Below are 22,213 nucleotides of genomic sequence, written 5' to 3' on the forward strand. Positions count from 1 at the left end.
CTATGACTTCCTCAAAGCCAGCAGTCTGCGTTGATTTGAAGATTCAAACCCAACAAAAGATTTTTTTTCTTTTTAGACATCATATCGCTGTAAGGCTTTGCTGGCCTAGAACTCACTGCATAGACCACGCTGGCCTTGAACTCATAGAGAGCTGCCTGGCTCGGCTTCCCAAATGCTGGGACTTAAAGGCATGCCTGGAAAAAAGAATTTTTACAGACCAAAATTTTAGGAAAGGCAAGCCTGTTCAGTCCAGAACCAGGATTACGTTTGTAAATAAATAGTTCATTTTTCTTAAACAAATGAACTGGAACAACACCAGGATTCTAAAATTTCCTACCCTCTAAGTAAGGGGTTCTCAACCTATGGGTCGTGACTCCCTTGCCAAACCTCTATTTTCAAAAATATTTGTATTATGACTATATTATGTAATTATTTGTATTATGTATATATTATGTAATAATATATGTATTATGTATTGTATCATAACAGCAGCAAACTTACAGTTAGGAAGTAGCAACTAAATGTGGCTGGGGGGGGTCACCACACATGAGGAACTGTATTAAAGGGTCACAGCACCAGGAAGGCTGAGAACCAGGGCTCTGAGCCACACCCACAGTGAGATGCTGACTATTTGCTTTGACTTCCCTAGGTGCCTAGGAAACAGGAGTGGTTCTTCACAGAGCTGGAGGTCTGTGCCAGGGAACCTGGAGACAACCGGCTGCCAAGCTTAGAATTCTAAACTGTCCTTTTTCATGTACTTGGGTTTGCTTTTGCCTGGGGACAGCATCTCATTCTATAGCCTAGGCTAGCCTCAACTCATGGCAATCCTCCTGCCTCAGCATCCTAAGTAGTGGGATCACCAGTGTGGGGCACCATATACAGTGTGAGGCTACCAAATTGTCTTGAAGTTCTGACTGCAAAGACACAAGCCCAAACTGGGGAAGCAAGCTGAATAAACACTTCATCCATCCAAGTTAAGGGAACACAACTCTAAATTCACCAAAGGGTGACATAAGACCAAAGAAGACTTTATAGGCTCCAGCAGAGGACGGCAAAACAGATCCAGCTGAGAACATGGAAGCATGCCGGCCAGTCCAGGCTCAGGGGAAGCACTGATATCAGGACCTGCAGGTGGGCAACATGACTTCTGTCTTCCCTGCTATCAACCTGCCAGCAGGCTGTACACAGACCGCTGAGTCCGATGCCAGGCTCTGGCTTGCACAGTCATGCAGGAAGCACTACGTCATCTACTGTCAGGTATCAACCCTCGGGACAGACCCTGGGAAGACCAAGTCTCTGTGATGTCCATCTTTATACACCTTTGCGGGTGTCTGTAAGGGCATTTCCAGGGAGGTTTAACAGGGGAGGGAAGACCTACTCTGAATGTGGGCGGCACTGTCCTACCCGCTGAGGACCCAGACTGAATAAAAAGGAGAACAGGAACTGAGCTGGGCAGCCCTGCCCTCTGCCCTCCTCTCAGACTGTGAAGATGTGAGCAAGCAGCCTCACACTTCCGCTGCCATAGCCACAAGCTGCCATGTTTTCTCACTGTGATGGACCTTTGCCCTCTCTAACAGTGATTCAAAATAAACCTCCCTTTCCCCGAGCTGATTTTTTCAGGTTTTTACCCCAGCAACAAGAAAAATAACGAGTGCAGCCCACCCCCTCAGACATTTCCCCCTGAGGAGACAACTACAAGAGCATCTATGTAAAATTATCTGCACTTCGTACGTTAGCAGGAGTTCCCAAGCTCGGGACCAAGCATAACTTGTGGAGCCTAGTGCAAAATCAAAATTCACCAACTAGTAAGAATTTGACAGTAGAGTAGGCAGCTATGGGCTCTTTTATCAAACCTAGCAAGGGACATTCCCATGGGTCTGTGCAGGTTGACCCCCAGGAAGCTGGCCCTGCCACAGCCCTTGCGCCATCATGATGTGTGGCATTCCCATTGTTGTCTAAACCCTTCTGGTCTTGGGAACAACCACAACCCAGCACCTACCTATTTCCAAGTCTTGCAGCAGTCACATCTCTGTCCTGAGTTCCAAGCAAATCAAACTACCTGACTCTCCAAACATCCTGAAACTTCCCCAGCCCACCACCACTTTCTTCAGCTGGTGAAATGCTATTCACTGTGAGAGTTCCCCTCAGTGCCCCTCCTCCATGATGCCTTCCCCAGTGGCCTCTGAGGTAAAAATGGCCTCCCTGCCACCCTCCCTCCCACACACCACAGCTTGTATCATATGCTACCCACACAACAGCTACCATTGCTTTTGTTGCTCCCGTTAGGACAAAAATTTCCCAAAGACAGAGGGAGTCTCTTTCCCTTTCATTTTCATCCCCACAGTAGCATGACTTCTAAGATGACCCCATTTGATGGGGGACATTGTGGCACTTGCCTGTCATCCTAGCACTCAGAAGGCTGAGACAGAAGGACCAAGATTGCCACGAGTTTAAGGCTAGCCTTAACTATGAAGTAAGATTTTTGTCTGGGGGGAAAATGACCCTAGGGGTGTATTTCACACGCAATGGTGTCTGCCAGCATGGGACTATGTAGGAAACCTTCAACGTAGCAAGCACGCTTGCCTGAGGTCAAAGCAGGGCTGGTCTAGATGCCCAAAGCCCCTGTGACTAGCCCATATCTCTGGAATACAGCACATTTAGAGACCAAGGACATTCGCTGGCCTGGCATGAACCCAGATGACTGTACGGACAACAATATGCAGGGACTCTCAAGCGAGTTGTCCTCAGATGTGGTCCATCCTCCTTCATTGGTAACAGGAAGTTCTCACCGGGGCCCAGGAGCCTGTGCTGTAGAAAACGCCTCTTTCTGTGTAGTTCAGGTTTTTCCTGATATCTTTTCTTATGAACAAGGCCAGATTCCTGTGATAATCATTTTTCTGCACTTTTGAGCTGTTGAAAAGAGAGAGGAATGAAATGATCAAACCCAAGAAGACCACCAGCCCCTCGAGGTACTGAGCTGAAGGTACATGTTAACACTGGCTGATGAAGATACACGCACATTAATGCTGCCTGAGATACTGGTATTTTAACATCTACAAGTCGACAGACAGCAAACATAACTTTAGAAAAACCTTCGCTCCACAAAATCTTTTGGTGAGTGTATATCTAAGGCTTAGAAGTCAGCCCTTACAAAACTTGATGTTTCTGAGGCTATGGGTATAGCAGAACATGCACTTGGCATGTGCATTGGTCCTGGGTTCAAACTCCAGCACCAGAAGGGAAAAAGAAATGTATTATTTCCTGTGGTTTCAGAGATCACGGTAGGAGTAAAAGTACTTCTCCAATACCAAACTACAAATGTATTGCAATATTTCACCAAAGAGGTCAAGACAGCTCTCTACCTACTGAGGATGGCAGCATGTAGGTGGACTGACTCATCCATAAAGACATATGCTAGAATCAGTTATCTAATTAAAATACATTTTCCAGTTCAGAGATCTCAAACTGGGTACAGCTGCCTGTAACTCTACCACTTGGAGGCTAGAGATAGGAAAATCAGCAGGTTAAGGCCAGCCTGAGCTACACAATGAGTTAAAGGCCAGCCTAAACCACAGGTGCCTACAAGAGCCACCCAGGCTTCAGAATGCTTATGGATAAGGGAATGATAGGCCCTAGGGGAGACACAGACAGCAAGCTTAACCTAAAGATGCTCATTTTTAAAAAAAGCAACAACCAGACTTACTTACTTTAAATAAAGTAAACAACAAAGACTGGGTGGAACCCTTCTTTCAGCTTTTAATTCTCTCAATGCACCAGAATCTCCTTAGGATCTTTCACGGTAAAACCCTCACTTAAGTATCTAGAATACTTAAGGTTTTTGCTCTTAAATATCTCATCGGTTCTTCGGGGGAACTCTGCTGGGCCCTGGTTGGGCCACCACGGTCTATTCCCAGATCAGAGGGCCCTTCTCTCTCCAAGGCTCAGCAATATTGACAGTGACGTGTTCAGTACCCAGACGGCTGTCAGGCCACGTGCTCTGAGTTCCTGGTACAATGACTATCTCCAAGTACTTTTATTATTTATGTTACTGTTTTGTTTTATTAACAACAGATGGTATTCCCTTTGATTGATAACATCATGAATTGGAGGTTGGTTCCTGGCTCGAGCAGGAGACATCAGCTCTAATAACATAAACCAAGCATTCTGACTTTTCCTCAGAAATTTTAACCGAGCATTTCTTCCCTCCTTGTGAATGGAATGCTTTTTCAGGATGGAGCCTGGGGAAGGTTCCTCAGCCACAGAAATGGTGATATTCATTAAGGATACCAGTGACCACTTAGAGAGCAACTGGTTACCTGCGTCTGCCTTAAGCCCTTTATCACCCGCAGCCCATGCCTCTATCCCAGCTCTCTACATGTGGTTTTCTCACTGTCAGAAGGAAGAGCTGTAGCTCAAAAACATTTGCCAGTGTGTCTGGAAGTCACCCAGGTGTAAATGGCTCAGCTAGAATAGGAACCTCGTCTGTCTGTCTGTCTGAAGACTCCTTGCTCCACCCTCGCTGGGGCAGGCCCTCTTGGGGAGGCATTCTTTTGATACGAATGATTCTGGACCCACTTACCCGAGGGTGTGGTTCCTCCGGCCGTCACAGGTGATAAACAGAGGGTTCTCAGGCAGGTGGCAGTCACTGGGAAACAGAGGAAGGGGTTAGGCATTGTTCTTCCTTCTCTCCAAGCATAATTTTGATAGGGAATTAGCGACACACTTTAAACCACTCTTGGTGTTAGAAATCCAATGCACTATCCATTGTGCAACACAGCTGCCTTTAAACCACCCTCAAAGCTTGAAGAGTTCACTGCCTGGCCATTCAGATAGGCAGCCCAAGTCTTTCTAGCCAAGCCTTCCTCTGTCCTCCTGGCTCCTCTGCTAAGCTTACATGCAAACATGAAATGCCCAGAGTCTGAGACTATGATACAAATTGGGCCCCAAATACAGCACCTTTGCCCAATTATGCCCGTTACACCAAGTAGACTAGTTTCATAATGACACTTTAATTCATATCTATCGTGTACTGAGACCAAAATCAGCATCCCATTTCTCTTTCCTCCACTTCCCTTCTCCCCTCCCACAAACTCTGCTTCTCCTCCTAATAGTATATGGTGTGTGTGTTATCCAGGCTCTACATGGGAGAGAAAACTTGACATTTTGAGTCTGGCTTGTTTGGGTTAATATGATTATGTTCAACTTCATTTCTCTACAATGATGTAATTCCATTCTCCCTGCTGAGTAAAACTGTGTGCACATTTTCTCTTATCTGTCATGCCAACTCTGAGCTGAGGAAAAGGCTTTCTCTTTGCATCCTCTTTGTTCCACTGTGGGGGGTCAGAAGGTCATCTGACAAGGCTAGCACTAACTCATCGCACATCCTTGAGGTGGGCAGAGTTCTGGCCGGACATAAGCACCATTTCACTGTTTCTTCAGGAAGCCTGCTGTAGGTTTCAAATAAAATGAATGTACTTTAAAAGGTAAGTCTCTGTCTCTGTCTCTGTCTGTCTGTCTGTCTGTCTCTCTCTCTCTCTCTCTGGTGTGTGTGTGTGTGTGTGTGTGTGTGTGTGTGTGTGTGTGTGTACATGCATGCCCGTGCGTGTGTGTAATCAGTTTCCATGTTGGTAAATTAGAACGGAGACAAGCACTGTGCTCCTCTCCTGTTTCTTCCTAGCTGTCTTTTCTTAGCTATGTACAGAACTGGTCTAAAATGGGGCTGGGCCTGAGGACTGTTGCATATGGCAGAGAGAGGGGGTGGGGAAGAAACGGAGGTTACTCACTCTACTGTGACTGGGCATTCTGAGTTCTGCCAATAGAGAGCTAACTTCCACCTAACAGCAATCATGATAATGAACCAGCACTTATTAAGTGCTTGCTTGCTGCATGTTCAACCTTCCGCATGAGGGCTCTCGTTGACGCCTCACATCCTCATTGAGATGCAATGGTGAGTGTCCCCATTCAAAAGGAAAAGAAGGCTTAGGGAGGGTTAATAACTGGTGGCACAAAACTCAGCAGTGAGAAGGAGGTGTCTGCAACTCCAAACCCCGCCCTTTCGACATCTAGGTTGGCATGCACCTCAACTCTCAGCCAGGCTGGGAAGACGAGTCAGTCGGTCCTCGCAAGCATGAGGACCTGTATTTGATTCCCAGCACCCATGGCCTGGCATGGTGGCCTGCAGAGTCAGGCAGACCTCTGGAGCTCGGTGGCCAGCCTGTCTAGCTGCCTAGTCTAATCAGCAAGCTCCAGATCAATGACAGACCCTGTTTCAAGAAACAAAGTAGAGAGCACTTGAAGAATAGCAGTCCTCTGGCCTCTGTATGTACACACACACACACACACACACACACACACACACACACACACACACACGCACGTATGCATGCACGCACGCGCACATGCACGCACGCGCGCACACACACCCAAACTCCACTGCAAGGGCTTAGCGATCTAACTTGAGGCTTTGCTAACTATTGAAATAACATTTTGGAGCTGGGAAAATCACTCAGAAAGTAAAACACTTGCTGTGTAAGTGTGAGGACCAGAGTTCGGTTCCCCAGAACCCACATGGATGACAGATGGGCATGGTAGCCAACCTGAAAATTCAGTGCTCAGAAAATGGTGATGGGAGATCCCCAAGTGAGCTAGCTAGTCAGACTATCTGCAATAAGGGAGCTTAGAATTCAGCAAGGGGCCCAGTCACAAGGTATAAGGTGAGAGTAACCAAGGAAGACACCAACATCAACCTTAGATCTCCACATGCATGCACGTGCACACACATGTAATCATGCATACACACATGAATGCACAGCACATACACACAAAAAGTCAAATTAAATAAGATTTATATTAGATTGCTAATCCCTACCAAACCATCCCTCCTTGAATCTTTCAAGTAAGTTTGATGCAGATTAGGCTGAAGTCAATCTTAGCACCAAGGAGAATTTCGTTTCAAATTAACACCGTGTAATTATGATTAGCAATATGTTTTTAAGAACACATCACATAATATTCTGGAGCTGCAAGTGTGTGGGCACTTCAATTTATCAACACCCGTGCTCCAAGTTCCTGACCTGGAACCAGCTCTGGAGAATAGCTCTTGCATAAAAAGCCTGCACAGCTGGCTGGGCTGACCCAGCTAACCTCCAGTGTCTCCCCTTCTCTGCAGTGGGAGCTGTGCCAGTTTCCTGTCCTTCCTGTCCCCAGCACCCCAGCAGCTCAGCTGGGGCAGTGGTTTCTCTGATCAACAGACTTCCCAGACCTAGGGACAGTTCTTCCTGAAGACCTACTTCCTGTTTGCTCTGATGATGTTTCAGAAGGAGCTGAGCCACAGTCCCACCCATGCTCTCCATCAGACTGCTCCCACACCCTGTGCTTGACAAACAACCCACTGGTGATTTGGTTTTGGAGGACAGGGGGAGTTGTGTATGAGATACTTCTCAGTGATCCCAAATTCTGTCATGTCTGCCTGCCTCTCTGTCCCCCTGTCCCTAAAACTTGAGAGGCATTCACCAAGCCAACCAGATGCCCGCCCCAGCCAGGTTTTAGAGAGGGCATAGTTTCCATTGTTTTCTCTGTGAACCGGTTCAGACCACACTTCTGAGTTGTTTTCCTTTGAGTTTGGCCTCATCGGCTGAAAACGCTGAGCATTATGTGGGAAGGTAGCAAGGCAAAACTCACCTGGTCCCGTTCTCCAGCATAAAGCTGGTCAGACGGTAGATGTTCGTGGACCAGAACGCCATGTCATCCAGTCCTCCGAGGAAATACTCTTGAAACTGCTCCACCAGAAATGGGGACTTGGTAGAGTATGTGGAATAGAGCTGCAGCAGAGGCAGGAGACGTGAGGCACCGCCCTGTCTGCACAGTCCTCTAGCCAACACTCAGAAAAAGCAGGTCTTTACCTTGGAAACAGCTAACATCTCCCCGTGCCTGCAACACAAACAAGAAGCGGTATGAGGTGCACTGTCTATAGAAAAGAGACGCAAATAATGAAGAGACAGTTCCAGCCCTGTGTCTTCTGTCATGTGACTGCCGTCACAGAAACAAAATCCATAAATCCAAATGCACCCCTGGAACTAAAACGTGGGAAAGGGTGCTCAGGAAAGCCCCATAAGTCAGCTGCAGACTTCCCTCAGGCTCACACTTACATTTCCAAGAACTGAAGGTATGTGCAGTCAACAATGACATTTTCGGGGATGGCTTTTCGACCATAGAGATTATCGTAAATTCTCAGAAGATCTTTGATGGGCACGTACCTGAGAAATACGTTAAAATTAAAGAAAGAGACACTTGGGTTCTGAAACTGAAGGGAACAGTACAACTGCAGGAATTCCACAAGCTCCCCGCGGCCCGTGATTGACTGTATATATCAGATATTTGATAGTCTTTTCCAGCACTGGTTTTTAACGCTGCCAATGACACTTGGTGACAATCACCATTATATTCCCATTTTATATAAAGAAAACTAAGTCACGGGGACAGTAAGTAGTTTTCTCAATGATGCAGAACAAAAAACTGGTACCTTAGTCAAATATTTATGAAAAGACATTTAAATTTCAGAAATTACCAAGTATAAAAAGTGTTCAATTTTGTGAATTCAGAGGGTGTGTGTGTGGAGGGGAGGGGTTGAAACTGTCTTATTCTGTAACCAAGCCTGGACTAGAACTCACTAGGTATCCTAAGCTATCCTCAAATTTGCAGTGGTCCTCCTGCCTCGGCCCCCTGAGTGTTGGACTTACAGGCATGAGCACCAGATATGGCCCCTCTCTCCAATGAGCTAATTTTAGATGTACAGGAGAAAGCACCAGAACTCCAGGCCCAGCTTTTGGTTCACAGACATTAATTATTTTAGTTGGAAGAACAGCAGTATCTTAAAATCAGATTTATAGAGTCATTTTTATTTCAATTTCAAAATCCTCAGAATAAACAAGAATATAACAACCAATAAAATCCAATTTTTATAATAAGATGAAACAAACAAAAATGAAAGAGAAAGGAGATTTTAAAAACTGATTTATGTGTATTTACAAGAAAGAAGGGATTAAGAAGTCCATTTTTAAAAAGCTTTTAAGAGCCCCTATGACCTTCTCAATAAAAGTAGCTAAACAGGCAAAAGAAAATGAGAAAAATATTTGTTTTAATGAATCACTAAGCTAACAAGAAAGTAAAAATAAAATAAAATTCCAAAGTCCAAACCCAAATAGAAAGTAGAACCTTTGGAAGGCAAGCAAGGAAAGCCAGCTTTACTTTATTGGCATCTACCGAACCTCAGAAGCTAGAGTGGGAAGCACAGAACGTGGTTATGGAGCCATCCCCTGGACATGCTCAACCTGTTAGGGACCACACCCCTAAAGGAAACTCCTCTCGCAGCCTTCAAGTGTCAATGATTCCTTAGCTATGAGTGGGTGCTCAAGAGCCCCTCCCTCCTCCATGCTGGAATGCTGACTGGCTTGATCTTGTGCAGGCAACCACAGATGATGAGCCTGTGAGGGCATTCGTCCTGAGCGGTCCTCCCACAGATGCTGAGCCTGTGAGGACATTTGTCCTGAGCAGTCCTCCCACAGATGCTGAATCCGTGAGGGCATTCGTCCTGAGCAGTTCTCTGCAATCTCTGGCTCTTACTATGTTTCCACTCCCTCTTCTGAGAAGGTCCCTGAGTCTTGGAGTCAGAAAGATCCAGATGTCCCTCCCAGGCACTTCCTCTCTACACTTTGACAGCTGTGTGACTCTGTGTTAACCTTCATCTACTGCTTGGACATGCTTCTCTGCTGAGGACAGAGCTGTCCTATAGAATCAATAAACTTTCATCAGAATCCCAGCAAGTTTTTCCTGAAACACATCAACCTGATCCTAAATTTCATCTGAAAGAGCAAAGACAAAGGTATCTTTGAAGAAGAAGAAAGATGGTTTGAATGAGAAAGGCCCCCATAGGCTCATATATTTGAATATTTGGCTCCTAGTTATTGGGCAAAAGCCCACCCCAGGCCCAGTGTCTGTCTGCCTCTCTGTCTGTCTGTCTTTCTGCCTCTGTCTCTGCCTCTCTGTCTGTCTGTCTCTGTCTCTCTGTCTCTCTGTCTCTCTCTCTCTCTCTCTCTCTCTCTCTCTCTGTCTCTCTCTCTCTCTCTGTCTCTCTCTCTGCCTCCTGCTTGTGGATAAGATGCAAGCTCTCAGCTACTGCTCCAGCACCATGCCTACCTGCAGTGACACTCCTTGCCATGATGGTCATGGACTCTGAAACTGTAAGCAAGCCACTCATTAAATACTTTCTTTTATAAGTTACCTTGATCATTCAATGGTCACTAAGACAGAAGACAAACAGGAAGCTCTGCCCTTACAGAAGCAGACATACAGCAGAGTCATGGTAGGGGAAGAACCAGCGTTCCAAAGGGACAGTCTCTCAGACCAAGAGAAGAGAAAGGAAGCACATGGGTGGTGCTGTAGACCAGTGAGGAAAGAGTGGACCATGGAAACATGGTTCTAGAACACCCAGCTACCTCTACAGAAAAAAAATAATATTAAATTTATACTTCATCTTACACAAAAATCCGCAGATAAATTAAATGTAGAAAGTCTTCAAGGAGACCCAGGTTTGGTTCCTAGCACCCACATCAGACAACTCACAACTGCCTGTAACTCCAGTTCCAGGGGATCCAGTCCTCTTATGGTCTCCAAAACACCTGCATGTATGTGTTACACATATAGGCAAGCAGGCACATACACACAAATAAAAATAAATATTTTTAAAACCATAAATGTTTTAGAAGACTACAATGGAGAATAATCTCATGCCTTTAAGGTACAATATTTCTTTTAAAAGACATCAGAAGTACACATAACTAAGGAGAACAGATATATCAACTACTGTGGATTAACAAGTTCTGTTCGTCAAAATACACCCTATGTGAAAATATGTACTACAAACTGCACAAAGATAATTTAAGAAATAATTTAACAAAATGATAAGAAATTAGAAATGATCTATTCAAACACTATTCAAAAACACTAACAAAACCCAGAACTAGTCACACAGACCAATAACTCACACTGCTTAAGAGGCTGAGGAAGGAGGTCACGAGGCTATGAATGAGATCAAGGCTAACCTGAGAGACTCAGTTAGACCCTGTCTCAAATTTTAAACAGAGAAGAAGAAGGAGGAGGAGGAGAAGGAGGAGAAGGAGAAGGAGGAGGAGGAGGAGGAGGAGGAGGAGGAGGAGGAGGAGGAGGAGGAGGAGAAGAAGAAGAAGAAGAAGAAGAAGAAGAAGAAGAAGAAGAAGAAGAAGAAGAAGCAGCAGCAGCGGCGGCTAAGGACTTAGTTAGCAATAAAGTGGTGGCCTAGCATTCAGAAGGCCCTGGGTTCAACACCCAATACGTAGTAACAAGGGTGAAATTACAACAAGAAATAAAAAAGACAAACTAAGGGGAAAATAAGCTATAAACTTAAAAAAAAAAAAAAGCAAACTCAATAAGAGCCCAAGTCATAAATGTCACTGTGGCATCACATATTTAAAAGAAACATTGGTCTTACCAGCGCCGGGAGAGGTAGTTAAAATTAAATTCAAATTGGCTCAGCACATCTCCTCCTACAGCAAGAGAAACATATTTACAATCTGTGGGCTAATGACAAGACACTTCTTACACATTCCCACAAACCAGACCTTTCCCATAGTTATTCATTCTCTGTTTTAGATCTGTCTTGAAGAAAAAGCTATCTTTCAAATACCTTAGCTAGTTAAATGTATGAATTAAGAATCATTTGTATAATAAAACAATTCTATTTTCTCTTTGTTTGTTTAACAGGGGTTCACTGTGTAGCTCTGGCTGGTCTGGTACTCACTGTGTGCTTAATGCTGGCCTTCAACTTGCAGTAATCCTCCTGTCTCAGACTCCCAAGTGCCGGGATTATAGATGTGTGCCACCACACTCAGCTTTGGATTTTTTTTACTTTGAAAAAAGATAGACTACATAGGTCCTTTTAAATAAATACTAACTTGTATATTTAAAGAGAATTACTATAGGAAAAAAGAGTTCACCAATTGAAAGCTAAAATACAGGTGACTAAGACTAATCTATCAAATGGATTTTAATCCAACATATAAGTGAAAATGTTTTAATAAAATTATACATCAACAACAATATATATATATATATATATATATATATATATATATATATATATATATTTGTTTTGTTTTGTTTGTTTTTCGAGACAGGGTTTCTCTGTGTAGCTTTGCACCTTTCCTGGAACTCACTTGGTAGTCCAGGCTGGCCTCGAACTCACAGAGATCCACCTGGCTCTGCCTCCCAAGTGCTGGGATTAAAGGCGTGCGCCACCACTGCCCGGCAAAATATATTTTTTTAAACAAAAAATATATTAACATGCCCATTTAGAAATGCATCTCTGTGCTGAATGAACTGTGTTATATTCTAAATGAACTTTAGCATTACAATCAGAAAAGTACTTAACAATGTATAAGGTTGTCAGGATGGCTCAATGGGTAAAGACACTTGCTATATAAGCCTGGTGACCTGAGTTCAATTCCCAGAATCCACAGAAAGTTGGAGGGAACCTTCACACATGCACACTGTGGCTCAGCACACACACACACACACACACACATATCATGCACATGAGAGCACACACACACTCACACATACACACATACATGCATCACACTAATAAATAGAAAAGTAGTTGGCATATGAAAAAAGTGAATAAACAGTACCAAAATCACCAGCTGAATGAGCCTCAGAATAGGAGTCCTGAAAGTCAATCTGAGGAGCAAAGAGAAGCACATGGTAAATGTCCCAGATTGTGACCTGGAATGCCACCCCAAGTCAGACAAGCTGAGGGGAGGTGACAGCCTGACCCAGGGGACTGGAGGAGTGTGTTGTGGTAGATTTGGTCTTCACACTGACGTTCTCCTTTTTGTCTGTGGTGGCCATTGAGTTGGGTAACAAGATTGCTGCAGACAGTTGTGCCTCCCTGGGGTGGACAATGTCTCCAATGGAGTCCAAGATTACAGGTCCAATAGGATGGAATTAGGGGTGACTGTGGGACAAATATGAGCAAGGTCTCCTGACACACATATGAAAACATCACGATGAAGCCAGCCCATTATCTTATATGTTAACGAAAAATTCAATTAACGTGCAACAAGCAGGCTGGAGTGATGCTTCAGTGGCTGCCCTTCCAGAGGACCTGAGTTTGATCCCCCACAACCACGTGACGGCTCACAACTGTAACTCAGACCCAGCCAGACCCAAGCACCTCTTCTGGCCTCCGCAAGCACTGAATACACGTGGTGCAGACACACAACATGCAGGCAAAACACCCATACACATCAAGTAAAAAGAAAGATTAAAATCTTCATTTAAAAATGCCAAAAGTCTCCGGGCGGCGGCGGTGGCGCACGCCTTTAATCCCAGCACTCGGGAAGCAGAGCCAGGCAGATCTCTGTGAGTTTGAGGCAGGCCTGGTCTATAGAGTGAGTCCCAGGACAGGCTCCAAAGCTACACAGAGAAACCCTGTCTCGAAAAAACAAAAACAAAAAATAATAATAATAAAACAAACAAACAAACAAACAAATAAATAAAAATGCCAAAAGTCAAATAAAACAACTAATAGCAGGCCCTTTCCGCTGTTATCAGGAGAGACTGCAATTCTCTGTTTGGGAACTATCAATGCTGAGCAGAGCCAAGTGGCAGATACTCCTTTCCTTACTCGGACACAGCCTCAAAGTCACTGCAGACAAGCCTGCCCTGTTTCCAGCATGTTAGTTCACTCGGTTTTTGTGGATGCATCTTCAGAGGTGGTAACAAGGAAAGGAATCCATTTAAAAAAGACAGAACTCTGACCAGAAGCCACTTTGGATAAGAAGGCTAATTTGCACAGGGTGTGTGAATAACCTCGTTTTCCTTTTCTTTAAGATAATCCAGTCTTGTCTGTGGAACTGGGGATCAAACCCAGGGCTTTGTGCTTTAAGCAGGCATTCTACCTCTGAGCTCCCCCACACCCCAGCCCAAGTCCAGCTTTGATCTGGGTGTGGCAGTGGCACTCTCATGGCGATATGCACTCACGGCTCCCATCGTCCTGAGGAATCCTTGTTCAATACCCAGGCTGTGCCAGCTGACATCAGCAACCATGTGTGAGGTGATTCCAAACAAGAAAGCCACCAACTTCTCTGTGTCCTGGCAGAAAAGAAAATCCAAGTCTTATGTGTTGGGTTACATTGATTCCCTAAAAGGCTTTAACAAACATGAACTAATTTCCATGATTGAGACTTAACAAAGAATTAGAAGCAGATAAATTATATAGCTTCTAGCTACAGGGAAGTTCATAGGATTTTCTGAAATGCTCTGTCTTGGAAGGTTTTCAGATTCATTGGCATTGGACTGATAATCTCCAAACTTTTCTTTGGTAACTTTATTTCTGTATTGACCAGGCATCTGCCGTGTGCCCGTCGGTGTGCAGGGCACTGCAGGTCAAGTGATAATTAGCTATCCCAGTCTGGGGATCAGAGATTCCAAATGGAGTGATCCAACGGTACTTGTCAGCGCAACAGTGAACTGATGCGGGGTTAGAGGGCACACCTACCTTCTCCCAGGGCAGAGGGTAGTTCTCCCGAATGTAATGAATGCTAGCATTAAGAAAGGGAGTCCAGTGAGTCCTCTCAGATACATCATGGTATTTTCCTGATAAAACAAAAAAGTAGAGCTGTGGTACCTAAAAAGTCGAGTCTCCTCAAATTTCCCATGACCACCCACTGTATTGCTGGATCCTTTTATTTCCCCTCCAATACCTTGTTTCCTCTGTTCTTCCTCCAAGGACATCTCATGAGCAGACAGACCGGAAGAGTCACTCAGAGGATACTTGCACAAGGATGTGCCTATATTCCAACATCTTATCCCCTGTTACTCTTCTTTAATTTATTTTTATTACTGTTATTATTATGTTTGTTTATGGTGTGTCTGTTTGTGTGTACATGCACACTGCATCACAGCACTCATATAGACATCAGAGAACAACTTCCAGGAGTCAGCTTTCTCCTTCCACTATGTGGGTTCCAAGAATTGAACTCAGGTCATCAGACCTGGAAGCAAGTACCTTTACTAACTGAGTCAGTTCACACACACCCTCCCCACTTATTCTCTGGAAGTTACTTTTCTCTGCCACATACTTGTCCTAATCTTTACATCACACAGGGGAGTATAAACTGTCTTATGAAAACATGGAAAGCCAAACATGGTGACAACACACTTGCAATCCCCAAATTCAGAAGGTGGAGGCAGATGGAGGAGGATCAGGGGTTCAAGGTCATCCTCTGCTGCATGATGAATTTGAGGCCATACCTAGGCTACACAAGACTTTATCATGAAAAAAAGGGAATGAGGGAAGGAGAGGAGGGAGGAAAGGAAAGATAAGTGATTTATAGATAGATAGATGATAGACAGATAGATAGATAGATAGATGAGGATGGATGGATGGATGGATGGATGGATGGATGGATGGATAGTTTTGATGACCCTGTCCACACTTCTCAGAACCATTGTTGTGTGTTTTGTCTGTCTTGAAGGCTAGTACACGTTGAGTAGTTCTTCTTAAATTTAATATCAAAATATTCTTTTCTCTTTCTCATATGTAATGTTTCAAGGGACTGTCAGAATATCAAGGGACAGTGGGATTACCTGAATGCTGCTTAGGAAATGCAAAGTGAGAAATAGTAGGTTAGAGATAAGGGCTATGACCCACAGGCAAAAACAATAGTAATGAAGAATGACAGACTGAGAGAATATGGAAGTTTGAATGTAGCTGGCCCCCATAATCTCACAGGGAGTGGCACTATTAGGAGGTGTGGCTTTGTTGGAGTGGGTATGGCCTTGTTGGAGGAAGTATGTCACTGTGGGGGGCAGGCTTTGAGGTTTCCTATGTAAGGATACTGCCCAGTGTCTCAGTTGATTTCCTGTTGCCTGCAAGATATAGGACTCTCAGCTACATCTGCCTACATGTTGCCATGCTCCCAGTCATAATGATAATGGACTGAACCTCTAAAACTATAAGCAAGCCACCCCAATTAAATGTTTTCTTATAAGAGTTGCTGTGGCCATGGTGTCTCTTTACAGCAATAAAAACTCTAAGACAGAGGAAAACAGAAAGAAGTATTTATAAATACAAGAAATGCCAAACTTAGCTCTCTGCAATCCTGAACACAGAAGACAGTAGCACCTTAGCATTTCACTGATGTTAAATTGAGGGGTTCCTGTAGGTATCATACAGGGAAGCAAACTCCACAAAAAGAAAAGAATAAAAACCTGGTGCAGACTGACTTCGTCAACTTGGATCAGACTTGGGGGAGTTAATAACAGGCAGTTTATTCCTAATGTATTTAAACCCAGTACAATTTGAAAAAAGTTTCCTGATGTAATACAATCTGCTTTGCACAAGGAAGTGTAATTCCACTGAAACTCAACTCGGTGTGATTGTTATTTCCACCAAGAAGATGGGTTCTAAGGATACCCTAGCTGTACTAGCCTAAGGGCATAAGGTCCGGCCTGGTCTCGGACATACAGATAGCATAGAGGTCATTTGGGCTATTAGCCACCTCTGGTCCTGGTTGTGGGAGCTGGGGGGAGCCTATTTCCGGAAGGATCATTCAGATTGCTAGCCAACTCCTGTCTCTGTTGTAAGAGCTTGATATGGCCTGGCCCAACAGATAACACAGATCACCAGGCAGTTAATCATTGCCAGTTCTCAGCTTTCTAGATGGTAGAACAGGTTTTTCATCCTTCCCATTGGAAAGACAATCCTGTATATTTAACATTTCTGGTTTCTCTGGAGATCTGTGGGTTCAGTGATCTTCATGCTATGCTCCCAACATTAAATGTCACCATGAGATTGTTAAGAAAAGAGACTTAAAACAATAGATTATCCTGAGGCACCAGAAATGGTTTCCATGGTGACCTGATGTCCCAGTGAAATGGAAGACCATCCTTGCAGATTTCCTTCAACACACTTCCGCCTGCAGGGTAACTCCAACAGTACCTGTTTCAGGCGGCTTCTTTGTGCCCTGGCTTGGGATGGGTTTAGTTGGGTTGGGATTGGCTGATGGACAGACTAAATTAGGAGATGAGAGAAAAGGAGGAGATGGGAGGTCTGGGTATTTACGTTCTCAGTTCTTCTGCTGTAGGGTCCAAATGGGCTGGCGCTGACCCTTAGCTACAGACTCCATTCCTGTCGAGTGGCCCCCTCCATGAAAGTCTCCCACCACAATGCAGCAATCACTCCCCTGCACTGTCTCTGGTGACTCCTTACACCTGTCCACACCTTTAGGAAAGGTACTCTCATTAGATTCCCCTCAACATACGCAGCTAGCTTAGATCTTCATAGCACTGGGCAGTGGTCTCAATACCAAGAACAACCCAGGAAGGAGGCTGCTTTAGGGCAGACACAGAACTGAGACTGTAGGGAACCTTTGAAAGTCACATGCATGCTGACAAACACAGCAAGGGCTACCACAGAGCACAAAAGCAAGCAGAGACATCTAGACCAGGTATCACCACAAAGCAAAGTTCCAGAATTTCTATGCTCAAGCTGAAAAGTCACCGATGAACAACCATTTTACATATATGTGTTTAAATATAAAGTTATATTTTATTTTTAATTATGTACATGTGTTTGTCTGTATATGATGTACATATGAGTTCAAGTGCCTGTAGAGACCAGAAAAAGGTGTGAGAAAAAGTCCAAGTTACGGTAGTTATGAGCCACCTAACATGGGTGCTGGGAACCAAAACCCCATTTTCCGAAAGAGCAGTGTACATTTTTAATCACTGAGCATCTCTCCAACCCAAGAAACATACTTTTTTTTTCTTCTGAGACAGGATTTCTCTGTGTAGCTTTATGCCTTTCCTGGAACTCATTCTGTAGCCAAGGCTGGCCTCAAACTCACAGAGATCCGCCTGTCTCTGCCTCCCAAATGCTGGGATTAAAGGCGTGTACCACCACCACCACCACCACCACCACCACCACCCATCTTTATTTTTAAAGTCAAAGCCAATCCTGTTCACCAGTAAGTGTGACGTCATTCCTCTGAAAACCCTCTTGTACCTCTTTTGCAGATGCTAGGGTAAAAGGCATCAGGAAACACCGTCCCAGCCTGATAGGCGTCCTGGTGTTCTAAGAGTAGCTGAGGAAGAAGAGAATGCAGGCATTAGAGGGCAGGGACCAGCAGGCTGGGAGAAGTCAGCCCCGTGCATTTGTAGCTATGAGAGTCTAGAACCATCCTGGACAAGGGCAGCGTGAAGGGAAACGTGGGCAGGAGCAACTGTTAAAAGCCCAGGCATACTTTACCAGAGTACAGTAGGTAGCATATAAAACTTCAGGCTCTTTCCTACATGACAGGCCTGTTTAGACAGTAGCAAAAACTGTGTTTAATGTTACTATCTTCCATTTTCTATTTCTGTTTCTCTAATGGAGTAGAATCCCCCTAAGACGATTTTAAATTTTTATTTCTTTGTATGTTTTGGTTTTCTGACACAAGGTCTCCTGTGGCCCAGCTGGCCTGAACTTGTTATGGAGCCAAAGATGACCTCGAACTCCTGAGTCTCTTGCCTCCATCTCTGGAGTGCTGGGGTTACAGGCTTGGAACAGCCACCATACCTGGCCTTCCCTAAGACTATTCAGCTGATCCAAAATTGGTTTAGGACAAGACTTTTAATGATCTACAGTGAAATAAGAAAAATACAGACACACACACACACACACACACACACACACACACACACACACACACGTCTGTGATTTAACACAAATGTATAAAGTAGCAACAACAAACTGCTGTGTTTGGTTATGTGCAGGGTTATATCTCATGGGCTTTAGTTCATCCTTCGTCCTTTCCTTCCTCCCTCTCTCCCTCCCTTCCTTCCTATTTCTATTTTCCCTGTGCTTTAGAAAGTTACAAAAATATTCTTTCCCTTTGAAAATGATGTGACAGCGGATAGCAGGGTTTTTCTCTAGAACGTCTTTGTTGAACTTGCAAGCTCAGACCAGAGGCTAAGAAACAGACTGAGTCTCCAGCGTGCTTGGCATGGCCCCAGCTCTGCCATGGAGCCCTCCTGCTTCTCTCACTAGCTTGGAAGCCTGCAGGTTTTCTGCAGCAGAGATGCAGAGGCTCCTGGTGGCACACCAGCATTGCTCACAGGCAGAGCACAGGACACCAGGTCCACCGGGAACACAGGCTGAGGTTACAAGAGCCTGTAACTAGCGCTCAAGATGGATTTGCATTTTCCTCAGCAAGACTGTTGAAGTCTGTTGAATCTGCAGCTAGCCAGCAGGAGAGTGGCTGTGACAACCAGCACACAGGCAGTTTCTAGTACCACTGTTTTGCATGTTGTTCCTGGAGGCCTTTCTAGACATTTCTAGACACCGCTGGAGCTGTTCCTCTGACTCTCACACAGGTAGGACAGCCAGTTCCTTAGCTCCTGGCTTTTACAATTGTTTGTTTGTTTGTTTTGTTTTGCTTTGTTTTTGTTTTTCAAGACAGGGTTTCTCTGTGTAGCTTTGTGCCTTTCCTGGATCTCACTCTGTAGACCAGGCTGGCCTCGAACTCACAGAGATCCGCCTGGCTCTGCCTCCCGAGTGCTGGGTTTAAAAGCCTGCACCACCACCGCCCGGGCGCTCCTGGCTTTTAATCCCTCTCTGTCTACGCTAGATCAAGGGGCTTCTGCAAAGGGGCCGTGAAGGACACAATCCACAGTCAAGTTTGGTGGTACAATTGTTTTCTTTTTCAAAAAATAAATTTGATGTATTATTATTATGCATGTGTGATATGGGTGTGTGTGTGTGTGTGTGTGTGTATGTGTGTGTGTGTATGTGTGTGTGTATTCACCTGTGTGGATGAATGTGTGCTACAGCATGTGGAAGCAAGAGGGCAACTTTCAAGAGCAAGTTCCCTCCATCCCCATGGATCTAGAGCTCAAACCCCGGTCATCAGCCTTGATACAGAGTACCTTTACCCAGTGAGATATATCACCAGCCAAACAAATAAATAGCAAGATTTAGAGACAGTTCAGTGGTTAAAGGCTCTTGTTGACCAGAGTTCAATTCCCAGTACCCCCATCAGGAAGCTCACAATTGCCTGTAACTCCAGCTCCAAGAGATCTGATGCCCTCTTATGGCCTTCACAGGCACGTGCTCACATGTGGCACACATACAAACACACACACACACACACACACACACACACACACACACACACATAAATTTTTAAAAAGCATAAATAATCTTATCAGCTTCTGGTTTAGGAGCTTGATGTGTGTTAAGCCTTTCTTACATATCAAGGGGAAGGTAATCATTATAATAAGCCATTATCAGACATAGGCAATTAACAGATGAGGCAACAGAAAAATTTCTACTCTCTTGAAATATATTGAACCTTATTAATAAGTTAATAATTAAAAGGCTCAGTTAAACCTAGAATGAAATACCTTTTGTGAGACAGGGTCACTCCTAACCTAGGCTTGCTTTGAGCTCACTATATAGTCAAAGGAGACCTTGAACTGTCTTCAGCCTCCCAAGCGCTGGAATGGTAGGTGTTTACCACCCTGCCCAGCCCAATTTTGCTAGCAAGGGGGAAAAGAATAAAAAGTAAACCATAAAAACAAAACCTCTATCAAATCTGAATATTTATCAAAATTTCGAGTAAAACACAAAAGGAATTAAGGCTGTTTGTGTTTACGTGTGTACTATGAAGTACATACACATGAATGTGATTTTTGTTCATGCTTCCTGACTCAGACCTTCCTCCAAAAGTGGAATGTAAAAACTAGAATTTCCCTGCCCCAGGTAGGTCCCAGAAACTCAAACTTAAAGGTGGGGACATTTTGGCCTGAGTCTAGCCCTAAAGAAATGTTACCCTGTCTGATAGGGAAGGACAGTTGAGCAACACTTGCTGGGCTTCCCCATCCATGATAGGAATGTTAAATCAGACTCATTGATGATGCTGTCCAGCTTCAGGCCACACAATGACACCTCCGTAGAATTCCAGAGAACAAGGCTACATTTTATGGACAGCTGGGTACAAAAAAGCTTGAAAGAATGTAAACAATACCTCATCCTGAACCAGAGAGATGGCATGCACCTCCCCGCAAAACACACACAAGATAGATAAATATAATAATAATAATAATAATAATAATAATAATAATAACAACAACGTATTTAAAGAACTCATTGTGAAACTAGGAGGGGGCAGCCCCAACACAATGGGGAGAAAGTGCTTGTGTTTGGGACCTTTCCAGAACTTGCTGCATGCTGTGAGAGCCAAAGTTACATTTTAAGTTTTAATTGCTATGCCTTAGAGATCCATGAAACAAAAAAGATGCCTCTAATCTACAAGCCCCTTGCCCAAGGACAGATAGTTCCTGAAATGCTGGAGGCTACTGTTTATGGGAGATTACAAACCACATGTTCCTGAAGTGCTGGAGGCTACAGTTTATGGGAGATCACAAGCCACATGTTCCTGAAGTGCTGGAGGCTATTGTTTATGGGAGATCACAAGCCACATGTTTTTCACTCCCCTAAACACGTTTGTTTGACCCATCTGCACCAGATGTGCTTGATCACCTGCAGGTGGGACGTTCACAAGCAGGAAATAAGTCAGGATGTACACTTGCCCCTGATTGGATATAAGCTGGAGGTACATCAGGATACATGCTTGCCCCTGATAGGACCTGATGGGAAATACTTAAGCTACTGTAAAACTTTATTTGGGGCCATTTTTTTTTCTGGGAAAACAGAGATGGACCTGGCCAATATTTAATTAAAGCTTGTTTCCAATTTGGCTTTGAACTGTGGTAGTGGTCTTATTCTCGATTGATAGAATTAACAATGCCTGTCTGTCCACCTGCCTTTTTTTACATTTAGTTATTTGTGCATGTGTGCCATACTCCATATGTAGAGGTGAGAGAGCAATTTTCAGAAGTATGTTTTTTTCCCCTTCCACTGTCTGGGGTGTAGGGACCAGATTCAGGTTGGCAGGCTCAGCAGCAACCACCTTTACCTGCTGAGCCATCTCATCAGATCAATGATCTGAGTCAGTTCTGATGTCGCAAGAGATTGCTGACCACTGCTATCAATGTCAGTCTTTAAGACTCATCTTTGTCACAAATGTTAAGTATTACATTGTTTATTATCATTGTTATGATTACCATACAACTA

General features: G+C 44.3%; 1 protein-coding gene across 1 annotated transcript in view; it reads right to left on the reverse strand.

Moving 5' to 3' along the window:
- Gpld1 (glycosylphosphatidylinositol specific phospholipase D1) overlaps positions 1 to 22,213 on the reverse strand; it is a 48,626-nt gene that overhangs the window by 20,799 nt on the left and 5,614 nt on the right. The window contains exons 3-12 of the mRNA XM_059262359.1: positions 18,104 to 18,182; positions 14,594 to 14,691; positions 14,077 to 14,187; positions 12,723 to 12,771; positions 11,525 to 11,579; positions 8,148 to 8,255; positions 7,902 to 7,929; positions 7,681 to 7,820; positions 4,580 to 4,645; positions 2,790 to 2,910 (exon numbers count right to left, since the gene is read on the reverse strand). Of these exons, the coding sequence (XP_059118342.1) occupies positions 2,790 to 2,910; positions 4,580 to 4,645; positions 7,681 to 7,820; positions 7,902 to 7,929; positions 8,148 to 8,255; positions 11,525 to 11,579; positions 12,723 to 12,771; positions 14,077 to 14,187; positions 14,594 to 14,691; positions 18,104 to 18,182 (855 nt within the window). The remainder of the gene's footprint in view (positions 1 to 2,789; positions 2,911 to 4,579; positions 4,646 to 7,680; positions 7,821 to 7,901; positions 7,930 to 8,147; positions 8,256 to 11,524; positions 11,580 to 12,722; positions 12,772 to 14,076; positions 14,188 to 14,593; positions 14,692 to 18,103; positions 18,183 to 22,213) is intronic.

Source organism: Peromyscus eremicus, chromosome 5 (assembly GCF_949786415.1).
Source record: "Peromyscus eremicus chromosome 5, PerEre_H2_v1, whole genome shotgun sequence".
Lineage (NCBI taxonomy): Eukaryota > Metazoa > Chordata > Mammalia > Rodentia > Cricetidae > Peromyscus > Peromyscus eremicus.